Source organism: Camellia sinensis, chromosome 12, assembly GCF_055761805.1.
Source record: "Camellia sinensis isolate YWXY chromosome 12, ASM5576180v1, whole genome shotgun sequence".
In the NCBI taxonomy this organism is placed as follows: domain Eukaryota; kingdom Viridiplantae; phylum Streptophyta; class Magnoliopsida; order Ericales; family Theaceae; genus Camellia; species Camellia sinensis.
In genome coordinates this window covers 85,658,993-85,683,296 of record NC_138972.1, presented here as the reverse complement: position 1 = coordinate 85,683,296, position 24,304 = coordinate 85,658,993, and the positions used below count along the sequence as shown (strand labels likewise).

The 24,304-nt window shown below is 38.0% G+C and overlaps 1 protein-coding gene and 1 long non-coding RNA gene across 20 annotated transcripts; one reads left to right on the top strand and one right to left on the bottom strand.

Moving 5' to 3' along the window:
• Positions 1-487: 487 nt before the first annotated feature.
• Positions 488-16,998, bottom strand: LOC114272211 (uncharacterized). Of its 19 annotated transcripts, none has more exons than XR_014346752.1 (8): positions 16,116-16,995; positions 15,771-16,005; positions 15,504-15,692; positions 15,317-15,399; positions 14,650-14,728; positions 14,196-14,255; positions 1,393-2,919; positions 488-927 (listed from the first exon to the last, which is right to left on the bottom strand). It is a non-coding gene; the product is annotated as an uncharacterized LOC114272211 (long non-coding RNA). The 19 variants fall into 19 exon arrangements; XR_014346755.1 differs by having other exon boundaries at positions 15,317-15,389; XR_014346756.1 differs by having other exon boundaries at positions 14,650-15,692; positions 16,116-16,275; positions 16,617-16,998.
• On the top strand, positions 9,360-12,142 carry LOC114272210 (NAC transcription factor 25). Its single transcript, XM_028213877.2, has 3 exons — positions 9,360-9,652; positions 9,769-10,052; positions 11,274-12,142. Exons 1-3 carry the CDS (start codon positions 9,481-9,483, stop codon positions 11,865-11,867), a joined length of 1,050 nt encoding a protein of 349 aa, XP_028069678.2. The 5' UTR covers positions 9,360-9,480; the 3' UTR covers positions 11,868-12,142.
• Positions 16,999-24,304: the final 7,306 nt, after the last annotated feature.

Here is a 24,304-nt window from a genome sequence, read left to right as displayed (position 1 = left end):
TTATGTCACTTATGTTGTGTTTGGTTAAGGGATTTGAGAAAGAATTTAGAAAAAAAAAATGAGAAAAGTAGGTAAAATGTGGATAAAACATACCTACATTTCACTTAGTTTCACACACCTTTTCCCTTTCCCTTTCCAAATCTCTCCCTAAAACCCCCAACCAAACACAGCGTTAATGTTAGCAATATTGAATCCTCTGTTCACCAAAATCGTTGTTTTCCAATCCCAATGCATTCCCAATTGAAGATTATATATTGAAAATTTTATATTTTTAAATTTTCACATTTTATAATTGAAAGTACATTAAGTATAAAGAGTCAAATTCTGAGTAGAAGATCCTTGACCTTAATTGCTAGGGTAGCTCTACTCAAATTCAGATCTTTATCCCTTCTATGCATCATTCTCAGTCTCCTTATATCTTATTGATTCATAAGATTGTCCATGTCAAAAAAAAAAAAAAAAAAAAAAAGCCGATTCTATAAACTAATCAAAACATTCTATAAAAATCAAATTCAAGGAATCAGTAAATAGTGTATAAAAAAAAAAAGTAGATGGTCTTAATTCCTCTACAACCCGGGCCAAATTCTAACGAAATAACAAAAAAGAGTATATCCCTTAATTGAGATCTCTAAGAAAAATATGTAGGGCATTTTTGTCAATTCACATAAAATTTGCACTGGTTATTTGCCTCGATTTTTCCACCTGACTCACTCCAATTCTTATCCATATTCAAGACCGAAAATATATACCTAGCTTTTGGCTTGGTCGGATTAACTTGAAGCATCTCCAACACAAAATTCAGGGCTCAAGACTAATTAATTTGAATCAGCCCAATGACTAACCTCTGCTGGTTCATTGATTCTCCAAACTGTTTCAGAAGTTGGCATGGCATGCTTCCACGTGGCAAAATCACAGCCACTACTTCTGCTGGGTGTAAACACAACATCGACCCGTTTTAATAGAAGCCAACAAGAACACCACCACCAACATCAAAAACAAGTGCTAGCAAATTCTCTTTAAAGAATTAAGCCCTAAATTATAGAAATCGATCACAAAATCAAACACAAAATGTAAATAAATAGACAAGATTTTCAAAAGTCAATTCCATCAACAGATTCTATAAAATCAGAAAAATTATCTAAAAAAAAAAAAATTCCATAAAAACTACATCAAATGGACCACATTGGTTTGAATCTAAATACAGCTTGCTTTCAAGATAATTTTCGGTGTACAAATTCTAGGTACATAATAGTTTTGAAAATCTCATTTGTGAATATGCGTTCTGTGTTTAATTCTGTGTTTGTATCAAAACTGTTATTGAAAACATATACCAGGAGGACAAATCATCATCATCATCATATATATATATATATATATTACAGCAATGCCCACCATTTCACCCTTGTTTAGCTTTTTCTACAATTCCAAATATCCAACACCACAGAAAGCGTAAGTCCAGAGACACCAAAAAACCACAGAAAAATCGTAGTCTGTAACAAATCTTGACATAAAAAATGTTATCAGTCAAAGGTGATTCAACGTGTCAGGCTGTGATAGGTGTCAAATGCATAAATTGTACATTTCAAGTGGTTTGCTTTTCTATCCTTTTCCTCATACTAAGAGTCATGAAAAAAACATCATGAAACGCATCATGAAGATTTTTTATCCCTTGATTAATGTGTGGTGTTTTATTCTAGGCGTAATACAAAGGTGGAGAATCTTTCATGATCATTTTCATGATATTTTTTTCATGATTCGTAACATATATATCCAAACCGAGTCTCATTCACATTCATTAAAATAAGATAAGCTCTTCCCAAGACCAATACATTAGCAAACAAATCACCCCTAGGATTCGTAATCTCTTTGTTTATGTATAAAGACACGATTAATTCGATGGCAACAAAGTTTAATTTGATATATGCATGAGGTTTTTACAGAAAAAGATAAACCAGAGTTTCAATCTGCAGTCCATTTCGAGACAATTCCAGGCCTTGGGTATTATTGGCTTGTACTGTTCGAAGAGGATGTTATCATCCAGCTGCCATTTTTCTATGGATAACATTTTATAATATTGACTCCAATTTCGTTGGACAGACTAACTTAACTTTGAATGAGCATTGGTTAGATGGTTATCTCACTAAACATATGAAAAGTATTGGCTGAAACTAAAACTAAAACTAGGCTGCATTATTTGAGACCCATGTATACACAGTGTCCTTGATTTGGGGACAAGGTGGGGTAGTTTTTTGAATTATTATTGAACATATTGGGGTGGTTCTTGGATTATGTGTTTAAAGTGTTTCTTTAATTCTTAAGGTTGTGTTTGGATCTTGAATTTGTGAAAGAAAAAGGAAAACAAAGAGAAAAGAGAGAATTCATTTGTATTTTCCGGAAAATGAAAACATTGAACTTCATTTCCACTTCCTTTTTTCCCCCTACAAAAAATGTAAGATCCAAACATAGCCCGAGTTTTAGCAAGATTTACGACCTGCTTGGTGCAGTTTCTTGCAAGCTCAAAATAGAAGCTAAAAGCATCCATCCCCTTGCTTCCTTTTTTCAGCTTATTTAATATATTCTGGCCTTATAAACTATAAGCAGAAGAAACACTAAACAATTTGGCACGACTTTCAAATAAAAAGAAGTTATAAGCAGTCCTATAAGCTGCACCAAACAAATTATTAATCTGTTCAGTGATATTTATTCATATTGTTTCTTATAGAAATTGAGTGGGTGAGTGTGACAATTTACCTCAAGATATGTCGAAAACAAGGATACTTCAAGATTTCACAGATAAACTAATTTATAGTCTATACATCTCTTCAAATCCTATGGAAAACATGGAGGAATAGCATGTATATTAGTACCCAATTACCAAGTCAAGATTGACCACAACTCGGTCCTCTTTCATCCCTAAACCTACAAGCAATAAAATAACGACCGATAGATCTCATTAATGAAACAGTAACAGATCATATATATCATGTCCATTCATTCTTGAGATTCAATAGCAAATAATCTTCATGCAAAATAAGGGACATCTAAACAAGCTACTGCAAAAAAAAGAAGTTGAAGAGAAAGGCATATGTAAACCACATGTTCGAAATAAAAAGTATTTGAGGAACAAATCTGTTAATATATTAACATAGGTATAACATATGTATATAATATTTATATGTATATAATATTATACTCTAATATGAAGCCAGCTTTCATATATAATATAATATAGTATGTAATTAATATAATATGTAATATGCTTTCGGCTTGTCTCCTCTTTCGGCCGCCCACTTCCTTTCGGTGTGCCTTTTTCTTATTTTAGTAATGTAGACCATAATGATGTTTGTATTCAACTCTCCTATATAACGGAGCCTCCATTTAGTTTGTAATCAGAGTGTTAATAATACAGAAGCCTCTTTCAATATTACTCTCTCAACTCTCTCAATTTCTCTTTCATGGTATCAGAGCACAGGTGTGTGTCCTAAGTCTCTGCATCACTACTGCGTACCTCGTCCTTACCTAATACACAGATTGGACAGTACCATCACCTTCGTCTCTTCACGACGAAGCCAACGCCACCAGATTCATCATCATCTGCCGCCGCACGCGCCTCCACGCGCCGCCAGAAAATTCGGCCACGCGCTCACTCGGTTCAGACGCGCTCTACGCGCTTCTACACTGTCCAGTGCTATCGTGCACCCCGGCCTCATCTGCTAACGTGCGCCGCGTGTTTCTGACGTCAGCCAACGTCAGCCCTAGCTGCTTCCGTGCGCCTTGTGCCTCTCACCTGCTAACGTGCGCCGCGCCACTCTCTGCTAACGTGCGCCGCGCATCAGCCCTGTTTGACCAGCTTCGTTGACTTTTCCATTTTCGGCCTTTCTGGTCATATTTTTGGTCAGTTCACTCCTTTTCTGACTAATTTCGACCTTCTGAATTCACTGGTAACCTCAGTTTTTTCAGATTCTACCTCATTTGTGCTATTTTTCTCTCATGGATCGCCTAGACTCCACTACCCACCCTATTTCCGCTATTCTTGACGGGACTAATTATGTCCTATGGGCACAAGCTATGTCTGGCTTCCTGAAAGGAAAGAAACTTTGGCGCATCATTACTGGGGATGTATGCAAACCCGTTCCCGAGAACACAGATTCCGCTGCCACAGACTCCACTGCCAAATATATTGACCGACTGGAAGATTGGGATAGTAAAAACTATCAGATCATCACTTGGTTTCGCAATACTTCTATTACATCTATCAGCCTTCAGTTTGGTCGGTTCCAACTTGACTCTGCTTCCTCTCCTGCCAAAGCCATCTGGGATTTTTTACACGAACGCTATCAGACTACTGGCCTTGCTCACCAATATCAGCTTCTGAGTCATCTTCACGGTATGCGCCAAGAAACCACTCAAACCATTAATGATTTTCTCTCCCAAATGTATTATGCTTGGGATCAACTCGCTCTTTCTGAACCTACATAGGACTGTACTAAGGATGCTACCTTGTTTACTACTTACCGTGACCAACAGCGCTTGGTTCAGTTTCTCATGGCTCTCACTCCTCGCTTTGAGCCAGTACGCGCATCTCTCCTTCATCGAACTCCTTTACCTACTCTTGAGCAAGCAATTTCAGAACTGTTGTCCGAGGAAACTAGATTTGGTACTCTCCATCCACACCCTGTGGACTCTGTTCTTGCCACTCCCCAGATTCGAAGTTCTCCTTCCTCACCTTCACCACAGAGGTCCAATGCCTGCAATTACTGTCACAACCGCAATATTCCATCGACTCATCTTCTGGTTCATTGTCCAGTTCGTCTTTGTCGGTTTTGCAACAAGACTGGCCCTGGTCATCTCCAGCAAGATTGCTTTCGCAATCCCGCCCGTGCCTCTCGCAATGGTCCTTCCATCGGGAATTTTTCTCGCAGCCACTCTCACCGTTCTGGGACTCCGTCTAAACCAATACCTGCTCAACGCACTGCTGCTGCTGCCTCCGAGGATTTACCTTCCTCTGTCCCTATAGACCCTTCCACTCCAGTCTTCTCTCAAACCGATGTCGCAGCCATGTTTCAACATTTTTGGCAGCATTCCGGTACACCTCCATCTACTGCTTTATCTGTCACCGCAGGTAACACTTCTTGGTACTTTGATTCCGCTTGTTGTAATCACATGACCTTTGACCCTACTATTTTTACTTCTCTATCTTCTCCTCCTCATGTTCCTTCTATCCATACTGCTGATGGGTCTCTTCTGTCTGTCAGTCATGTTGGTTCTGTTTCAACCTCTCACTTATCTTTATCCCATGTCTATCTTATGCCTGCTCTTACTTTAAATCTTATCTCCATCAGTCAATTATGTGAGCATGGTCTAACTGTTACCTTTTCCCGTACTGGTTGTTTGGTGCAGGACCCTCGGACGAGGCAAACTCTTGGGATAGGCCGTAAGCATGGACGTCTCTACGAACTCATCCATCTTCATGTTCCAGCTTCCTCTCAGATCACAGCTCCTACCACTACCAGTACTACCACAGCTCCTGCCACTACTACCACTACTACCACTGCTACCACTGCTCCTCCTTTATCTCCTTTTCAGCTTTGGCATTATCGTTTAGGTCATCTTTCTGTTGGTCGTTTAAAATCTCTAATTTCCAGTGGTCATTTAGGTCATGTAAGTTCTGATGTTTTAGATTGTGTGTCCTGTCAACTTGCCAAACAACCTGCTTTGTCGTTTAATAAAAGTGACTCTGTTTCTCTTGCACCATTTGATCTCATTCATTCTGATATTTGGGGACCTTCTCCTACTCCTACTATGGGAGGTGCACGCTATTTTGTTGTTTTTATAGATGATTTTTCCCGTTTTACCTGGTTATTTCTTATGAAAAATCGCTCTGAGCTCAAACAACTTTATTACAATTTTGCTACAATGGTTAAAACTCAATTTTCTAAAAATATTAAGATTTTTCGCTCCGACAATGCCATGGAATATAAAGATTTTGACTTTCTTTCCTTTCTTCAGAATCATGGTACTCAACCTCATCGTTCCTGTCCCGGTACGTCTCAACAAAATGGACGTGCTGAACGGAAACATCGACACATCCTTGACACTACTCGCGCTCTCCTTCTGTCTTCCTCTTGTCCGGAACATTTTTGGGGTGAGGCAGCTCTCACTGCTGCTTACACTATCAATTGTATCCCTACACCTGTCATTCATAATCACACTCCTTATGAGCGTCTGCATGGCACCTGTCCCCCTTACACCACCCTTAGGGTCTTTGGATCTGCCTGTTTTGTTCTTCTCCAACCTCATGAACGTACCAAACTTGAACCACGTTCTCGCCTTTGTTGCTTCTTAGGGTATGGTATTGAACACAAGGGGTATCGTTGTTGGGATCCTCTCTCCCAGCGCCTCCGTATCTCTCGTCATGTAGTCTTTTGGGAACACAAAATGTTTTCCTCTCTCTCTCTCTTCCGTTTGTCCGTTCCCTCACCCTCTCTGTTTTTTACTGACCCTTCCATGGATCTGTTCTCTGATGACCTTCCTCCCTCGCCCTCGCCCTCGCCAACCTCTCCACCACCCCTACCGGCCTCTCTCGAGACTGTCTTGCCTTCTGGTCTGTCCCATGCCCCTGCTCACTCTGATGGTCCTGCTCTTGCTTCCTCGGGATCCTCCTCTCCTGGTGAGTCTCTCCCCCTGGCTCCTCCTGCCTCTACTCGACCACACCGGGTAACCCAACCTTCTACTCGTCTTCGTGACTTTATTGTTGGTTCTACTGCTTTTTCCACTTATGAACCGACCTCCTATCGTGAGGCTCGCTCTAATCCTCTTTGGCAGCAAGCTATGACTGATGAATTGCAGGCTTTAGACAAAACTCACACTTGGGACATTGTTGATCTTCCTCCTGGCAAGACTGCCATTGGTTGCAAATGGGTCTACAAAATCAAAACTTGTTCTGATGGATCTATTGAGCGCTACAAAGCCCGCCTTGTTGCAAAAGGCTTCAACCAAGAGTATGGTATTGACTATGAAGAGACGTTTGCTCCTGTTGCTCGTCTCACCTCTATTCGCAGCCTAATTGCGGTTGCTACCTCCCGACACTGGGATCTTTATCAAATGGACGTGAAAAATGCCTTCCTTAATGGGGTTCTTCTTGAGGAGGTCTACATGCAACCTCCCCCTGGGTCTACTTATCCCCCTCATAAAGTCTGCAAACTTCAGCGTGCTCTGTATGGTCTCAAACAAGCTCCGCGCGCTTGGTTTGCCAAGTTCAGCTCCACTATTCATGACTGTGGTTTCACCTCCAGTTCTTATGATACTGCTCTTTTTATCCGCAACACTGCTCAAGGGACCACCTTGCTTCTCCTTTATGTGGATGATATGATTATCACCGGTGACGATCTTGATGGTATTGTATGCCTTAAACAGTTTCTTAGCCATCATTTCGAGATGAAAGATCTTGGTCCTCTCAGCTATTTCTTGGGTCTTGAAATCTTCCATGATTCCACGGGGTCTTTTCTCTCTCAGGCTAAGTATACCTCTGATCTTCTCACCCGTGCTGGTCTTACGGATTGCAAGACTGCCTCCACTCCTCTGGAGCCTCAGAGTCGTCTTACCCCTCTTGATGGCACTCTTCTCTCTGATGCTACCTTATATCGTCAGCTGGTTGGCAGCCTTGTCTATCTCACTGTTACTCGTCCTGATATTGCCTATGCCGTTCATATTGTCAGCCAGTTTATGTCAGCTCCTCGTACCCCTCACTATGCTGCCTTAGTCCGTATTCTTCGCTATCTCAAAGGTACCTTGTTTCATGGACTTCATTATTCCGCCCGGTCCTCTCTCCAGCTTCGTGCTTTTTCCGATGCTGATTGGGCTGGGGACCCTACTGACCGACGCTCTACTACCGGGTTCTGCTTTTTCTTGGGTGATTCTCTTATTTCTTGGCGCAGCAAGAAACAATCTCTTACTGCTCGCTCCAGTACCGAGGCCGAATATCGTGCTCTTGCTGATACTACTCAGGAACTGCTCTGGCTTCGTTGGCTTCTTGCTGACTTGGGTGTTTCCCCCTCTGGTGCTACTACTCTCTTTTGTGACAATCACAGTGCTCTTCAAATAGCTCACAATGATGTTTTTCATGATCGCACCAAGCACATTGAGATTGACTGTCACTTTATTCGTCAACACGTTACTCGTGGTACTGTCCATCTCCTTCCCATCTCCTCTGCTGATCAACCTGCTGATATCTTCACCAAAGCTCATTCTCCTGGCCGCTTCGTTGAACTTGTCTCCAAACTCCAGTTGGTTGCTCCTCCTTGAGTTTGCGGGGGGCTGTTAATATATTAACATAGGTATAACATATGTATATAATATTTATATGTATATAATATTATACTCTAATATGAAGCCAGCTTTCATATATAATATAATATAGTATGTAATTAATATAATATGTAATATGCTTTCGGCTTGTCTCCTCTTTCGGCCGCCCACTTCCTTTCGGTGTGCCTTTTTCTTATTTTAGTAATGTAGACCATAATGATGTTTGTATTCAACTCTCCTATATAACGGAGCCTCCATTTGGTTTGTAATCAGAGTGTTAATAATACAGAAGCCTCTTTCAATATTACTCTCTCAACTCTCTCAATTTCTCTTTCAAAATCGTTGGTTGTCAAGTTGGCTTTATTAGATGCTTCTTCACTTGCTGACACATCTGTACCTCCATGGACCTTGGCTCGGGTAAAACTATGCAATGGCAAGTAATAGAGTTGAGAAGAGCATCTTTGCGTATCCTCTCCAATTTTCTTTATGGGATTAATTTAATTTATTACTTGATAACGAAAATGTCCATTTTACATGAGATTGACCTACGTCGCTTAATTTATTTGTGGTTTTATTAACTCTACTATCAATCTAAAGATTCGAATCATGCTGACATTGTCCCGGTACTGAATAATCAAATGTCATCTTGACCGTGACTTGAGTTTTAACCATTATCAGAGCCAATTGTTCAAGAAGGATAAAACTCTAATCCTAAATTTTCACTGTTTTTTAAAGTTTTTAAATTTACAGAGTTTTCACATCAAACATAATTACTGTAACCAAGGTATGCGTTTTAATGTTAACACATCAAACAACTAGTATATGTCACAATTCAAAACTATGCTACCAAGGTAAAACACATTATTATCAATGAATAAAATATTCTTAGAATCATGTCGAAGAAGTTAAATGCACGTAGACGAATGTCAATTCCAACAAGTAGAGCCAAACTAGTTGCTTTTGTAATCTATTTCTTTACGCTTGTGTAAATTATTTAATTCCATCCTGTTAATTATCATAAATAGCGTCCACATCTGCATGAACTCACATTTTTATAATGCAGCCTCGACACTGCTCACAAAATTACAACTGTTGTGGTTGAAATCATCGTCGCTTATAGATAGTAAGCCTCCCCACCATTCTCCATTCAGACCAAGGAGCCTTTCTCCCTTCATGGAGACCGAACCTGTTTCCTGTTTTCAATTCCCTCCCGGTTTTAGATTTCACCCTTCTGACGAAGAACTCATCATTCACTACTTGCTAAACAAAGTGAATTCACGTCTACTTCCAGCATCGGTGATTGCTGAAATAGAGTTGTATAACTATAATCCGTGGGAGCTACCCAGTATGTTCTCCGCCACACAACCTTTTCATTTATTAATTTCTTCTTTCCTCTCTTAGATTTCAAAACTAAACTGATATTTATTTTATTTTTCTCAAATTTTATTTTTAAACTTACAGAGAAGGCTTTGTTCGGAGAAGATGAATGGTACTTCTTTAGTCCAAGAGATCGGAAGTACCCAAATGGAGAGAGGCCTAATCGAACAGCAGCCTCGGGTTATTGGAAGGCTACTGGAACTGACAAGCCTATTCTTACTTCTTCTGGATCCAAAAAGATAGGGGTGAAGAAGGCTCTGGTCTTTTATACTGGTCGGCCTCCAAAGGGAGTTAAGACAGATTGGATTATGAACGAGTACAGATTGCCCGAGACGTCCCGATCCTCGAAGCTAAAAGGATCCATGAGAGTAAGTCCGTATCGTTGATAAACAATTTTAGTTGTTCTTGTAGGTCAATATGACAATTGATTTTGGTTTGTGAAAAACCAGATTGGTTGTTGCTCGATCAAATAAAGGCATGAACGAATTGTGCACCTTAGTAACACTACAGGCGCAGCGTAGGATAAGGGTGGTGGACGGTGATAAGCTATCACTTATGAGTCATGGGTAAAGACTCTCATGGATAATTGTGTATATAAAGATGGCCAGGTTCCCACTCTCACGTAACAAGCTTCTCAACCCCATCTAACAACCGTATCAACACTATACATAGATTTCATGTTTCAAAGTTCACACCAGATTCGTTCTATTATTTTAACAGTCCTAGACTCAATGACACAGTTCTTTCTTGCTTATTTTCTATAATAGTGTTCAACATGAATTCTAAATCTCTCTTTCAAATATTAATAAATATTTTTTGCACTACTCATCATTACACTAGATTTAAAGTAGTCTGTTCATGCACAGATTTGATAAGGCCTTTTCACTTTTTTATATTTTGAAAATTGGGGCTGAACTTTCGGGTTCTTCTTCACACCTCCCCTTGGAGGTAGCAGAAACAATACAAAAACCCATGATCAGCCACAAAGACTGAAAATCCAACCATGGCATATTCAAGTGTATTTGATTTTGCAGGGTATTGATTTTCAAGTTTCGCTTTCTTTTTTTCTGATAAAAATATAGTTCTCCAAATTCAACATATTGGTCTAGTGGTTATAACTCAGCCTACAAACCTTGATGTTGTGGGTTTGAACTTGAGAGCCACTTTCAGAAATTATGCCAAAGTTAGGTCTACACCCAATTTGTTCCTCCTAGACCCCCACCAAATGGGGATTAAACAGGGTGTAGTTTTTATTTTATTTATTAATTCAACATACTACTCTTGTAAACAGAGGACGGACCTACTCTATTGTGAAATTGACAAAAGACTGTTGTATTTTTTCAGCGGCACCATGATGTACCTCCCTCATTCCTAGAGGCACAAAAGATCTTAAATAGTGTAACCTGTCCATGATTTGACCAAGTTGAATAACAATGATCTTCAGCCTCTGCCCTATAGAACATGTTAAATCTCTACCACTGTACTAGTATCAAGATTCTAAACAAACACTACAGCACAAGCATACTCAAACATGTATAGATAGATGATATCAACTTGATTTATAAAAACAATGTCTCTTGTGGTCACAGTTGGACGATTGGGTACTTTGTCGAGTTCGACTAAAAGGCAACATGTCAAAGAACACCTGGGAAGCTCGAGACAGTCCCGAAAAGGAACTGACCGGGTACTTACCCAAGGTTGAGGAGCTCCCTTCTGCACATGCATACCCAAACACAAACATCATCGCAGATTATGGACACAGAGGTTGCCAGGTATTAGCTTCCATACTAGCCCGCCAACCTCTTCCTAACATTGAAAGCATTTCAAGTGGAATTTTTCAAACCAGCGATGATGGCAACAATGGTGGTTCACTTTACGAAATTGGTTCAGACAAAGGAAGTTCTCTCCTCGCAGATTCTTTCTTTGATACCATTTTCAGTGCACAAAATGGAAAATCCAACGAGGGGATTAGGTATGAGAATCTACTTCTGTCTACCAAGACAGTGACCAGCAACAAAGACAATGAGGATCTTCCACAAGTCAACACACTGAACATCAACGATACGAACTCCTATATTCAAAATCAGTCTCAAAGAGACATGTTCAGCCCTAATCCATTGAATGCTATCATTAGTTTACACGGGCTTAATGAGTTCAACTTCACCGGAAGATTTCTACAGTAATCGAGTAAGCTTTCACAGAAACCATGGTTCTTAATCAAGTTGAGCTTCAACAGGTAAAAGTCAAGCTGCCTAAAGCATATACCGGAAATAAGACGCACAAAGTCACATCATCTGCTGCACCACCATGTTAATGGTAGTTAGTAATAAGTCAAATATCTATTGTTATAATAATAGTTTTTGTAGTATGAAGAAGAAGCTATGTAATGAATGTATTTATATTTCTGTTTCTGATTTACAAAATTGATGATATACATTATCTCATAAAGCGTGACAAATTTATGTATGAACATAAAATTTCAAATGGAAGGGATTTTTAAATGCAAAATAATAAATAAATAAACAAACTTTGATGAACTTGCAGCTAAATTATGTTAGGAAGATGTTTTTCTATAGCCAGTTTATAATAAGCAAGGACACTATGAAAAAAGCATGCCGTGTCGATTACAACACTCTGCAAACACTCTTAAAAGCATGTCCGATACTTATTCAATGAGTCTTACTTAAAATTTTAATTTCCTAATAGTGGACACTTGATAGACACTTCAGCAACACATCTTGAACCCTCCAAACATGATCTATGTGATAAATCTCTTCATAATAACAATGTTGTTCATTATTTGAAATACAATCGGTGCACTCTAAATATGTCTTGAAATATTTATAAGATGTATTTTAATATTTTTTTAAAATATGTTCTTATATTTTTTCAAAATTGTTGTGTAGGACCATGTCTCTACCATTTAGATTACAATTCAAGCCTACATCAGGTGGAGGCTAAGCTTGAATCAAGTAGGTCAGGTCAACCATACCTGAGCCAAATAGGTCAGTTGTAACATTGGTGTAATGGAATGAGAGTTTGAAATCAGAACAACCCCAAAACGAACACCCAAAACAAACCTAAGAGCTTCATCTCTTCTTGATTCTCTTGGTTTCGATTTAGCTTCAGTCAAGATGTCTTGTCATCCAGTTTGTACTGTAGCCTAATAAGCACAACATGTTAAAATACACAGAAGCTTTAAAGACCACAATATGAAGACCAGATGTTCTCTCTTTATCCCCCTCCCCCTCCAAAGATCAAAAACCAACAGGCAATTCATCCACATGAGAGAACTTGAAAGTACTTAGTAGTTATAGTTTCTGCAAAAGAATTGAGAAGATAAAGATAGATTTCCGTTGGAAGGTATAATAAGAGGGAGGTTTGAGTGCAGACTATAAAGTGAATGAGTCAAGCACTTCTAGGCAATTTGTTCACCACTCAAATTACTAAGCAACTTCTACTACTTGCTGTTGTGGGGCTGAGGAAGAAAATTTGAGGTTCCTCAGGGCTGTGCTTTAGTGCTTGGAGGCAGTCTAGGGGCTGTGAATTTATCTTGGAAGAGGGAGCCAACTCTAGTAAGGAAAATGGCAGATGTAGTGGGTTTGGACATTCAGTGGAAAATTTGGGTCAAAAGGTGGACACTTTTTGACACTAACAAAATTTTCTGATTTCTTTGAAAATCCCACAAATTTGTCCCAATACTTTTATCAAATGAACAAATCTTGAATCTATTCTGCACGTTCTTGAACTTTTCATGAATATCCTTAAAACTATGAATTTTTTTTGGGTGCATCAGAGGCATTTGAATTTTTTGAAATTTACAAAACTAACAAAATTTTTAATGTACTTCACCTCACCATAAATAAAATGGTGCGCAGCACTATTCTAAGTTTTCTAGTGCTGTTCTACATTCATGAGGCAAATAAATGGGCTCATTTTCTGTAAAGCTGGGGCTTGTTATGCTTAAATTGCCACAGAGGATGCAATAGTACATAAATTTGCCTGTGTTTAAGCTCATCACCAACAACCATGGGAAATGACTTGCCAAAAAAAAAAAAAAAACACGGGGAATGAAAATCCTTAAAATCAGCTCATGTATGCAAGACAAAAGGTTGAGGCTCTCAAAACTTAGCAAGCCGATACAAGCTAGTTCGAGTACTTGTATGCACCTCATGGTGCCCATGTCGAATTTGTTTAAAGAAGAGATTATAAAAGTCATGCTTGATCATTTATTATGTAAAAGGTACACAAGCAATAAGTCATTTTACTGGCTGAAGAGGTTATAAAATACAATATATCCTAATACAAGAAGCACGTTTTTGCCCTTTGATTTATATGCATAGCTTTGATAAAAGTAATGGCTATAATGGACTAAAATTATATGAATACAATCAACCTCAGGTAGTAAACTCTACAATTTAGACGACAAAAGACAAATACAGGAAACAATAAAGCAAAGACATCCAAAGATATACAAGGCAAACACCCCAACATATTTGACAATACAATACCAGACAACACAGAGACCACCAGCACTATGCGAAGCTTTTGTGATGATTTACTTCAGGATACTGTATCAAACAAAGCAGGATTCTGTTAGACTAATTTCTTTTGGAATCAATAAACATATATTTATTTGGAAAAATAAAATAACATGAAGTTGGTAAGGAAAGAGAAGTAATTGTCACATAAGCTGGTTTGACAGTAGGACCAAGAGCACTGTGACTGATTTTAGAACCGGCCACACTTCAAACATTTTGAGCACATGTGTATCTATTATTTAAACACATACGGCTCTTGACACAACTTTGAAGAAAATAACTTGGGGGGTCAATCATTAAAATCAAAACAATGTGGATTTCTACTTTTTTTTAAGATCAGATGGGTTGTAAGATGCCTTAAACAAAGGTTGCAACAACCTGCCAATCACATTGAATGCAGACTGACCATCCACACCACACTCACCATTATAGTTCCAGAATTTTGGATTGCAGGTGGTTGTTGAATCTGTTCAGATATCCAATATCCTCCATGAGGCAAGATTCTGCAAAAAGATGCTAATTCATGAAAACAACCTTACCTCTTTTGCACTCTTGATTGCCTCTGGATTTTATAAATTTTCCTTTTCACCAAAGTAAAATTATAATAAAAAAGGTTTGTTGTATCAACTTATCTATGTCATTTGTATCAGTGTCCTGTTTCCAAGCACATGCAGCATTGCATTCAACATTGAAGTTCCAGATTAGCTGGTCAGACTAGTGAACCAGAAAATCCCATTCAAATTGGATGTGTTTTACATGGCTAAAAAGGGTAGACAGAGTCCATGTTTTTCTTTCTGTATTTTTTCTTGTTTGGAAGGTAATAAGTTCTGTATGTTAATTTTTGCAAACACCACCAATATCACTACTCCTAGTACTAGTTAGGACAGGGCTTAGTTGAGTTGAGTAAGTTATGCTGCTACTATTTTTATTCCTCATTACTAAAAATGTCAAAAAGACAACCATCCATAAAGGCCATGGTAAGAAAAAAAAAAAAAAAAAACTTTCTCACTCATAAAAATAAGAGTGTGGTACAATAAATGCATCTTCCAATGTGATCTTAAGCTAGATATTGCACAAGATAGGGAGCCCACTTGTATAAATAGAATGCAATTCCCAGAAACACAACATAATGATGTCGACACAGAAATTTTGACTTGTCCTTATCTGCAACAAACTGAATAATTCAAATTATTGACACAATTCGACAAGATAGAAGAAATAAATGACAAGATGTGTAAGTAGGCAAACAAAATTTAATGTAACATTATGATCAATTACCTTATTAACTGTTTCGTTCATTCTAAAGCTGTAGCCCTATCCACCTGTGAAGACACCATAGACCGCACTAGATTATAAAACTTCCACCAACATAGTTTGATACTCTGATCTTATTGGAAGGCAGTTTGATGTCAAGTTTCCAACCTTTGTATCCGTTTCATCAATCAATGGAACTTGCCTATCCAATTCCTATAAGGAAAGCAACAAGTGAGTAAACTTCACTTTCTTTTAGCAGCATCACAATAAAAGAAATGTACAAGTGACAACCTCCACATCATGGGCCGAATTCTTCGGTGTATCCCTGATATAATATCTAAGCCTTGATCCTGTGTTTAATCAATTCAAATTAGATGAAAATGCATAATTATGGGAGAAAAGTAACATTAGGCTTGAAAGAGTAATTGAAGAGGTGTCGCTTGTTTCATTCTCCGCATTTCATATTCTTCCCTAAAAAGGTTTGATTCTTCAATCTGTTGAAAGAAATTCAATACCAGAGTGCCATCTGTGGTTCGTACAAAACAAAGCAAGTACGCTGACAACAATAAATAAGGCTCTTGTATATGACAACTGGCAACGAAAACTCAATAAAAAGCATTAGCAAACGAAAATCACCCTAGTCAAATTTGATATTTTTACGAGATGCTGAAGCTGTCCTGCCTCCAGTTTGTTTGACCATGGATGTGGTCCCATCTGGAATTGATTTAATCCTCTCTGGTAGTGCAAGAACTAGATCATTACAACTGGCTAGTTCTTCCCTGGAAAGCCCTTTGACCTGTGGTTATATTATATTTCATTACAAGTCTAGCACAAACTTGCGGTTATCATGACAGATGACTTAAAAACCCAAATTTAGAGTAGAAGCAAACTAAATTGATGTGTAATGGCCAAATCTCATTTCATTTGGGTGGTGATCGAGGCTAAAACTAATGTGAGCTACCCACACTCCAAAATCAGAAACTGCTGGTTATATTTGAACCATAAGGGGGTGACGAGCTCAAACCACATGGGTAAAATGAATTTTGCCCTTTTTAAAATGATCATCACTCATCAGTGCACAGTTGTCTAATGATTTGTCATGGTCACTCTCGGTGGCACATCCCTCAGATCAGGTACCTCTCCCACTTTAACGTGTCTCTTGCACTATGCTGGATTGCTCCAGGAGCTTGTCTTTCTCTAAACTTTGCCCTAGGGTAGGTTAAATCTCACCAGAATGCAGCAAAGCTGGCCGTAACAAGGATTGACCAACAATCCTCACCCACCAATACTTTGGATAACAGCATCCACAAGAGAAGACTAAGGTGAAAATAAAAAGAGAACAAAAAAAGTGAGGACTAAGAAATGCGATGTGAAGTAGAAGGGACTAGTGATTCCAGCTGCTGCTCTAGGTTTCCAATTAACCAATCAACCCCTCACACATTGAAGTTAGGTATATATTAATTCTAATCCTTAGAATTCCCTTGCATTTGTGGCAAAAATCCTAATAATTCATGTGGAATGTCACTTGAGTATTCTCGGGACAACCATGTGGCCAATCTAGCGGATAGGACAAACAATAATAAAAAGAAAAAGGGTAAATTACAGTGATACCCCATGAGGTTTATATTTGTTACAGTTTTTTCTCTTACCTTTTGAAAATTATATCTCCTCCCTGAGGTTTAAAGTTTCATTACAAATTGCTCCCTCAGTTAGTTGACTATTAAGTCAACTGACAGATTTTGCTGATGTCAGCAATTTAATTTTTTTAAATATCAATTTTGCTCTCACTGAGTAAATTACATTGACACCTTTTACATTTTAGAAATTACAATCCCCTCCCCAAGGTTTAAAATAACATTACCAATTGCCCCCTCGGTTAGTATTAGTTGAAAAAAAATTAATTGGAAAAAATATTAATTAAAAAAAAAAATTGTTAGTCAAATTTTTAAATTTCTGTTTAAAAACAAACGTAAACTCATTTTTTGACTTTGCGTTTTTTTCTCAAATTTACAAACTGAGACAACCATTTATGAATCAAAAAAATTATCAAACAAGTTTTTATAACAGTTTTTAAAATTTTGTAAATATAAATTAAAAACTGAAAACAAAATGGTTACCAAACAGGTCTCATATGGTAAAAATGTCGTAAAATTAACAAATAATTAAATAAGTTACCAACGTAAGAAATGACTTATCAAAATATTCTTAGACTATGTATGGTTTGATTTTTAGAATTTTTTTTAAAAAAATAAAAAATTAATTTGGTTAAGAAATAAAAAATAAAAAATAATTATCATTTTTATATAATTTTTATCTTTCTTGGGGTTAGAAATAATTTTTTACAAATTAAATATATTTTTTCATATTTATTTTTATTAAATTACTTTTTTTTTAAATGTCAGTGGGTAATCCGTATTAAATTGAAACGTCAGGGGGTGTCAATGTAATTTACCTTTTAAAGTATATGTAAAGGTTAAGAGTAAATATGTCATTTTAACTTAAAAGTTAACACCATTAAATAATTACATTGACCACATTGAAAAGGAGGTCAGTGTAATTTCTCAAATGTGAGGAAAAAATTATAATAAATATAAATATCAAGAAGTGTCAGTGTAATTTTTCCAAAAGAATAATAACTATCCTAATTGTTGGAAAGCAAATAAGGATGCTCAATTCAACTGAACAAAGCCTTTTCCAAACTATTTGATGACAATTAAATGAATCTTGCTTCGCCATTCCATATTACAGCCACAACTTCAGTTAAACAACATACACTACTAAAAATATAACTTTTTGCGTCCATTCTTTTGCAACTGATTGATTGACCGTTGCAAAAAAACACCTTTTATATCAACATCTCATTTAACATAACCCCCAAATCGTGCTCTTTAACTTGAAAAAAAAAAAAAAACCAAATCTTATAAAACTTGCCCTAGACCCTTTCACTCTTATTTCCCAAATCTGTGTCGATTTCGCTCTCTTGATTTCGTTCTCGATATTCCTCTCTCGATTTCGCTCTGTTTCTTGTTCTATAAATCGCCATGGTCGTCTGAAGAAGAGACCGGCAACGGTATGAACTCCCCTAACTTCTTTATCTGGTAATCTCTTCGTTCTCCTCCTTTCTCTCTTGAATCTCCTCTTTCTTTGTTTCTTCTTATTTTATGATCTGAATCTACTTCTAGGGTTTGAATCGACGTGTTCACCAATTCTTCTATTGCATGATGTTGCCTGTCATGATTTTGAAGCGGTTATTTCTTTTTCCTCTTTCATCAATTCTGTTATTTGAATTGCTCTGTTCGGTTATGTGTGTTGAATTTAATCGGGATTGCTAGAATTGATCACCTAAGTTTGTTGATGCTCATGCTCTATTTTTTACCTTCTATTGCTTCAGATTCGTACAATTGATGAGAGGTAATTTTAGTGTTTCGTATATATGTTTGTGATGTCATTGAATAGAAACAATGATGAGATTGAATATATCTTAGCAATCTGTGTGTTTTATCCACAAAACCTAGGATGTTTGAGAAATTCTTTGCATCGAAATAGATTGAATTAATTTTTCTTAGGTTTTGTATCTAGAGAAAATGTTGACAATATGAGAACTCTAACATTTTTTGTCACTTTAGTGTTCATCAAAGAACAAGAGAGAGGGGGGGTATCGGGGGGAATTAGGCTCAATTGATTTGAATGCATTTCTATTTCTAAACTTTGCACATTCTACTAAAATTTTATGATATATAATACTATCTATTACTGTCTATGGTAGAGACTTTGAGCTCTAAAATTATATAAAAAATTCATATAACTCATCAATGATATATAAAATTATAAAATGATTCATAAACCCAATCTACTCGATTTGGACAAAAAGCTTAGTTTGGTGTGGTTTGGCTTTTTAAATTGGCGCTTCAGTCTCCGTTTCAGAGTTCTTGCTTGTAGATAATGCTATTAGTTTTTGGCGGGGCCAAGAAGGTATAGTTAAGATATCTCTGGTGTCCTCTATGCTTTGAGGCGTGTATAGCTTAAAGATCAACTTCAGGAAGGCTAGTTGATTTTGCTCTTCCATTCTTCATATATTTTCTTGGTCCTCACAATCTTAATCATTCTAGGCAGCCAAACAGTACCATCATTATTTGCCCTCTCGGCCTTACTCATTGGCTTTGAGCTTTGGGCCTTTCTTCTTGGAATGTTATATGACACGTTTTCAATCCTAGCCATGCTTGTAAAGAAGATTAAAATAAAATGCATGCAGTGATAATTTGTTAGATCAATTAAGATTGCCAAAGTACAAAACTGATCAACTTTATAGTATTATGAATATGTTTAAGGTTACCTGTTTACTCTGTTGCTTGAGTAAAAATCTGACCTCTTCTAATTAATATGCAGACGTGCTGTCCTGGAACAAAAGCACCTGATTTAGAAGAAGATGATAAATTGTATGAGGACTTCAATATGGATGAAGTTGACTTGAATATTTAGAACTATGAAGAAATATTTGGTGTAGCTCTTAATGATCCAGAACAACTGTTTGGTAATGATGGAATTGGTAGCTTGTTTGGAGTGAAGGACATATCCGGTGCTGATTTGAACTGTTGAGGCACATATGCAGCTGAGGTACTCTTGCTTTCTCTTATGTTGCTTAATCTTATCCTTATAATTCTCAAATGTGTTTACTTCAACTCTTCACTGCACAAAATATTTTCTACTGCTTCATGCTCCAGCTTTGATAGCTTTTAAAAAAGAATTAGGGCTTGTTGAATTGGTATTGGGAATGAGGAACTAGCAAATCTTGTCTTCTCATGAAAGGGTAGAGTTACTTAAACTCATTAATGTTTCTTGAAGCTTAGATTCAAGAGGTTAAGCCTCAAGTTAGTACGAGCTTGGCATTCATTAACTTGAGGGAGTGCTTATTGAAATTTTCTCAAGAAACTGTTTTCTCCTTTTACAAATTGTTTAGTTATTTTCAAAAAGATGTTATAAGTTGAACCATTGTAAAGTTAGTATAAATCATGGAATTTCCACTTTCTCTTGATGCTTTGTATCATTAATTTATCACACTTTCTATATATTGGAGAGTATGAATCAAACGCCACCTGTGGGAAGAGATTATCATCTATTGGCCTGGACAACACTAAAGTGAACAGGCAGGCTTATAGACAGCTTTTGTTGACTACTCCTGGCCTGGGTGAGTATATTTCTGGTGCGATTCTGTTTGAGAAGACACTTTACCAGTCAACAACAGACGGGAAGAAGTTTGTGAATTGCTTGCGTGAGCAAAACATTGTACCTGGAATCAAAGTCAATAAGGTATGCTTTCTCGTTCAAGTTAATTACACTAAACCTTTCTTTATATCCTTGTCTTGTTAATTTAACTCTCCCACTTTTTACACATGTTTTCAGGGTTTAGTTCCCCTACCAGGGTCCAATAATGAATCTTGGTGCTAGGGATTAGATGGATTGGCTTCTAGATCTGCCGAATACTATAAGCAAGGTGTTCGCTTTGCAAAGTGGTAAGGCTCCAAAAGAATAGTAGTACTAGTTTCAATTGACATGGAAGAGTAAATGTATAGCGACCCCGGTCTTTTCTCACTTGTTTATTGTATCCGGACTTAGGTTCCGTAGATTCTGTCATTGTAAATTGTTGTTGTTGTCCCTTATTTTCTCATTTGGAATTATAGGATGTGTTGGGCAGGTTTGTTTCAGGTTGGTTGGATTTAGAAACCAAGTGTTGCTGTCCAGGTTTTTGGTTCTTCGCTCGAGCGAGGAGTTGTTCGCTCGAGCGAGAGGTTGCGTCTGATTTGGACCTGTAGCTGTGCATTCTTGGCTCGAGCGAGCTTTTATTCGCTCGAGCGAGTTAGTTCGTCCTTCGCTCGAGCAATAGTTCCTTCGCTCGAGCGTGTGTCTTGGTGCAGACCTGAGGGTTTGAGTTCTTCGCTCGATCGAGCTTTCTTTCGCTCGAGCGAGCTTTTGAGTTGTTGGCTCGAGCAAGGCTTCCTTGGCTCGAGCGTAGTTTCTCTGTGTCTGGTCGCTCGAGCGACCAAGTCTTCGCTCGAGCGAGCCTGTCCAGTTTATATACGCAGCAGCGGGTTTTGATCAGTCTTTTCTTATTCTTTTTGGTTCTAAACCCTAGGTCCGACTTCTCTCCCTCAAAACTCATCTTCTCTTTAGGTGTTCATCTACTTCTAGGGTGAATCCATCTTAAGTTCTTTGTAAGAAAGATAGAGGGCGGCTTGGGCTTCATTCTAATCTGAACATTTTGGTGATTTGGAGCACATTGGAATTTGGGCATTCATCTCTATCTTCTCCATTCGGGTTATTTTCTTTAAGGTAGGGATTTTCCTACTCCATTTTATAGGTTTTGTTCTAAGCTTTGGTAATTTGATGTGTTGGGGATACTTTGGTAAATTTTGGGAAAAACCCTAGTTGTATCATTGAATTATTGAATTAATTTGTATAAGAAATTCATGGAATTGGGAAAAGATGGTTAAATTCATGGAATTGGGGAATTCATTGGTTAAATAGCATAATTGGGTAATTGGAATTATTTGTCTATTGAATTGTTGACATAGTTATTTTCAGTTTAGAAATAACTGTTTTGGGCTATCGGTGGAGGATAGTCGTGATTGTTGTAGACATTGCATGTGGATTAGGAATAACTGAAACTAATCACATTGGTTAAGCCATTAATTTTGACTATGACATTGATACAGAAAATATGTGTATTGATTGAGCATTGCATTTGCATACATTGTTTTGTGTGTGGGAGGAGATAGGGGATGTACTCCACGGTTTAGGGGAAGATAGGGGATGGACCTCTAAACCGAATTTTGTTTGGGAGGAGATAGGGGATGGACTTCATTAGCATCACTTTTATGTGTGCTTATTTATATAGAAGTGTTTTATTGATACAGCACTAAAATGTGTATCAATTTGGAAGTATGAAGTGTTTGATTTGAGCTTGAGTCTTATTTGTTTGTTGATAGTGGAATGATGTGAATTTGATATATGTGATTCACTGTTATAAGTTTGGCCAGGTTCTGAGCCATGTTGATAAAATTGGAAAGTAAAACGTATCTTTGGCAATAGTGTCATGAGACTGTAAAATGAAGTAATTGTTTATTTTGGTTAACCATCTGTTGAATGCTATTGCTTTATTCATTGCTTATATGTGGTTTAGTATATTTCTACTGGGCTGTGGCTCACCCTTTATGGGAACATCATTTTCAGGTTCAGGTGATAAACTACCTCCAAGGACTTAGCTTGGGAGGGTTTGGCTTCTGGATTGAAGAAGACTACTTTTAGTTAATTGTCTTTAATTATTAGTACATGTAAACATTCAAGCCTAGGGCTTTTCTTGTATTGAGTTAGAACTCATATTTTTGTATCCAAGTGTTGGCTTGGAAAGATGTAAGCCTGTAGGGCATTTTATTCGATGTTACATGTAATGCTTTATTTAGTAATACTCTGATGAATGAATTAATAAATTGTTTTCTTAAAATAATGCATGTTAATGATATATAATGGGTTAATTTCGAGGGCGTTACAACTTGGTATCAGAGCGTACCGGGTTTGAATACTTTGGGTACGTGGGAAGTGATTAGTATCACATTGGGTTCGTCTCGTTTGATAGAGACTTAGTGTAATGTTATATGCTTATGTGATAACATGTTTATGTGATTATGTGGGTATGGAATGTAGTTTCTGGGATGTTGATTGGACCCTTGAGTTTCTTGTAGTCTTGTTGGAAAGGCACTTGATCACTGCTGCTTCCAACCGGAACTATAGTAACGCATTGGGATTATCATTATCCGGAAATGAAATTCGTAGGTGCTTATGTGATTATGTGCTTAGGTGGAATGAATTATTGTTGTCCATTGCATTAGGACGCGAGTGTTTAGCTTCGGCACATTTATTAATGTGCTAATGTCTTTGTTTCCTTTATTAGGATGTCAGGACGAGGACGAGGACGCGGTAGGCGTGGTAGGCTGGGTAGGCAGGAGGTGCCTGTGCCAGAGGAGATTCCGGCAGTTCAGGAGGGAATTGGCCAGGCCAATGTGGCCGAGCCAGTAGGCCAGCAGGCTATGGGCGCTTTAGCTCGAGAGATAGCAGGAGCATTCAGGGAGTCAGTAGGCATTCTCAGAGCTAAGAATCAAGCTCAGGTTGTTGCTGCTGATGCAGGACCTTCCTTTCTGAAGAGGGAGTTCTTCCGGTCTAATCCGGATGAATTTGTGGGTGATCCAAAAGAGCCGCTTAAGGCAGATGAATGGCTCGAACAGACAACGAAGACGTTTGAGATGCTTGGCATCGAAGACGAGGGGTTGAGAGTGACCTTGGCATCTTTCCAGTTGAAGGGGGATGCAGGTCAGTGGTGGAAGTTCACTAAGGGTCGTATAGGAGGTACGTGGGAGGCTTTTGTGAATGCTTTCCAGGAGAAGTTCTTATCTCCAGCTGTCAGGGAGAAGCTGCGAGACCAGTTTTGTCAGCTTAAGCAGTCGAGTTCTTCAGTGGCCGAGTTTGAGGCTGCATTTACTAGTTTGTCCAGGTTTGCACCTGAGTTGGTGGCGTCTGAGGAACGCCGTTGTATTGAGTTTGAGAAGAAGTTGAGGCGTGGCCTCAAGCTGAGAGTTGGGGGAACTATGATTCGGGATTATGGGCGTATGGTTGATGCTACAGCCCACATGGAAATCATGATGTAGGAGGAGGAGGAAGGGCAGAAGGGCTCCAAGAGGAGTCAGGATGGTCAGAATGATGGTAGGAGACAGAAGGGTTTTAATCCCCAACAGTCTCAGGGTAGCTTTTCTAGATCGACTTTTCCTGTACCGAGT

What these genes read in the sequence shown, in the direction of transcription:
- LOC114272210 (XM_028213877.2), top strand. Translation starts at nt 9,481, where the DNA reads ATGGAGACCGAACCTGTTTCCTGTTTTCAATTCCCTCCCGGTTTTAGA. An exon ending in TAATCCGTGGGAGCTACCCA is followed by an intron (nt 9,653 to 9,768) that starts GTATGTTCTCCG and finishes TTAAACTTACAG; the next exon opens with AGAAGGCTTTGTTCGGAGAA. An exon ending in AGCTAAAAGGATCCATGAGA is followed by an intron (nt 10,053 to 11,273) that starts GTAAGTCCGTAT and finishes TTGTGGTCACAG; the next exon opens with TTGGACGATTGGGTACTTTG.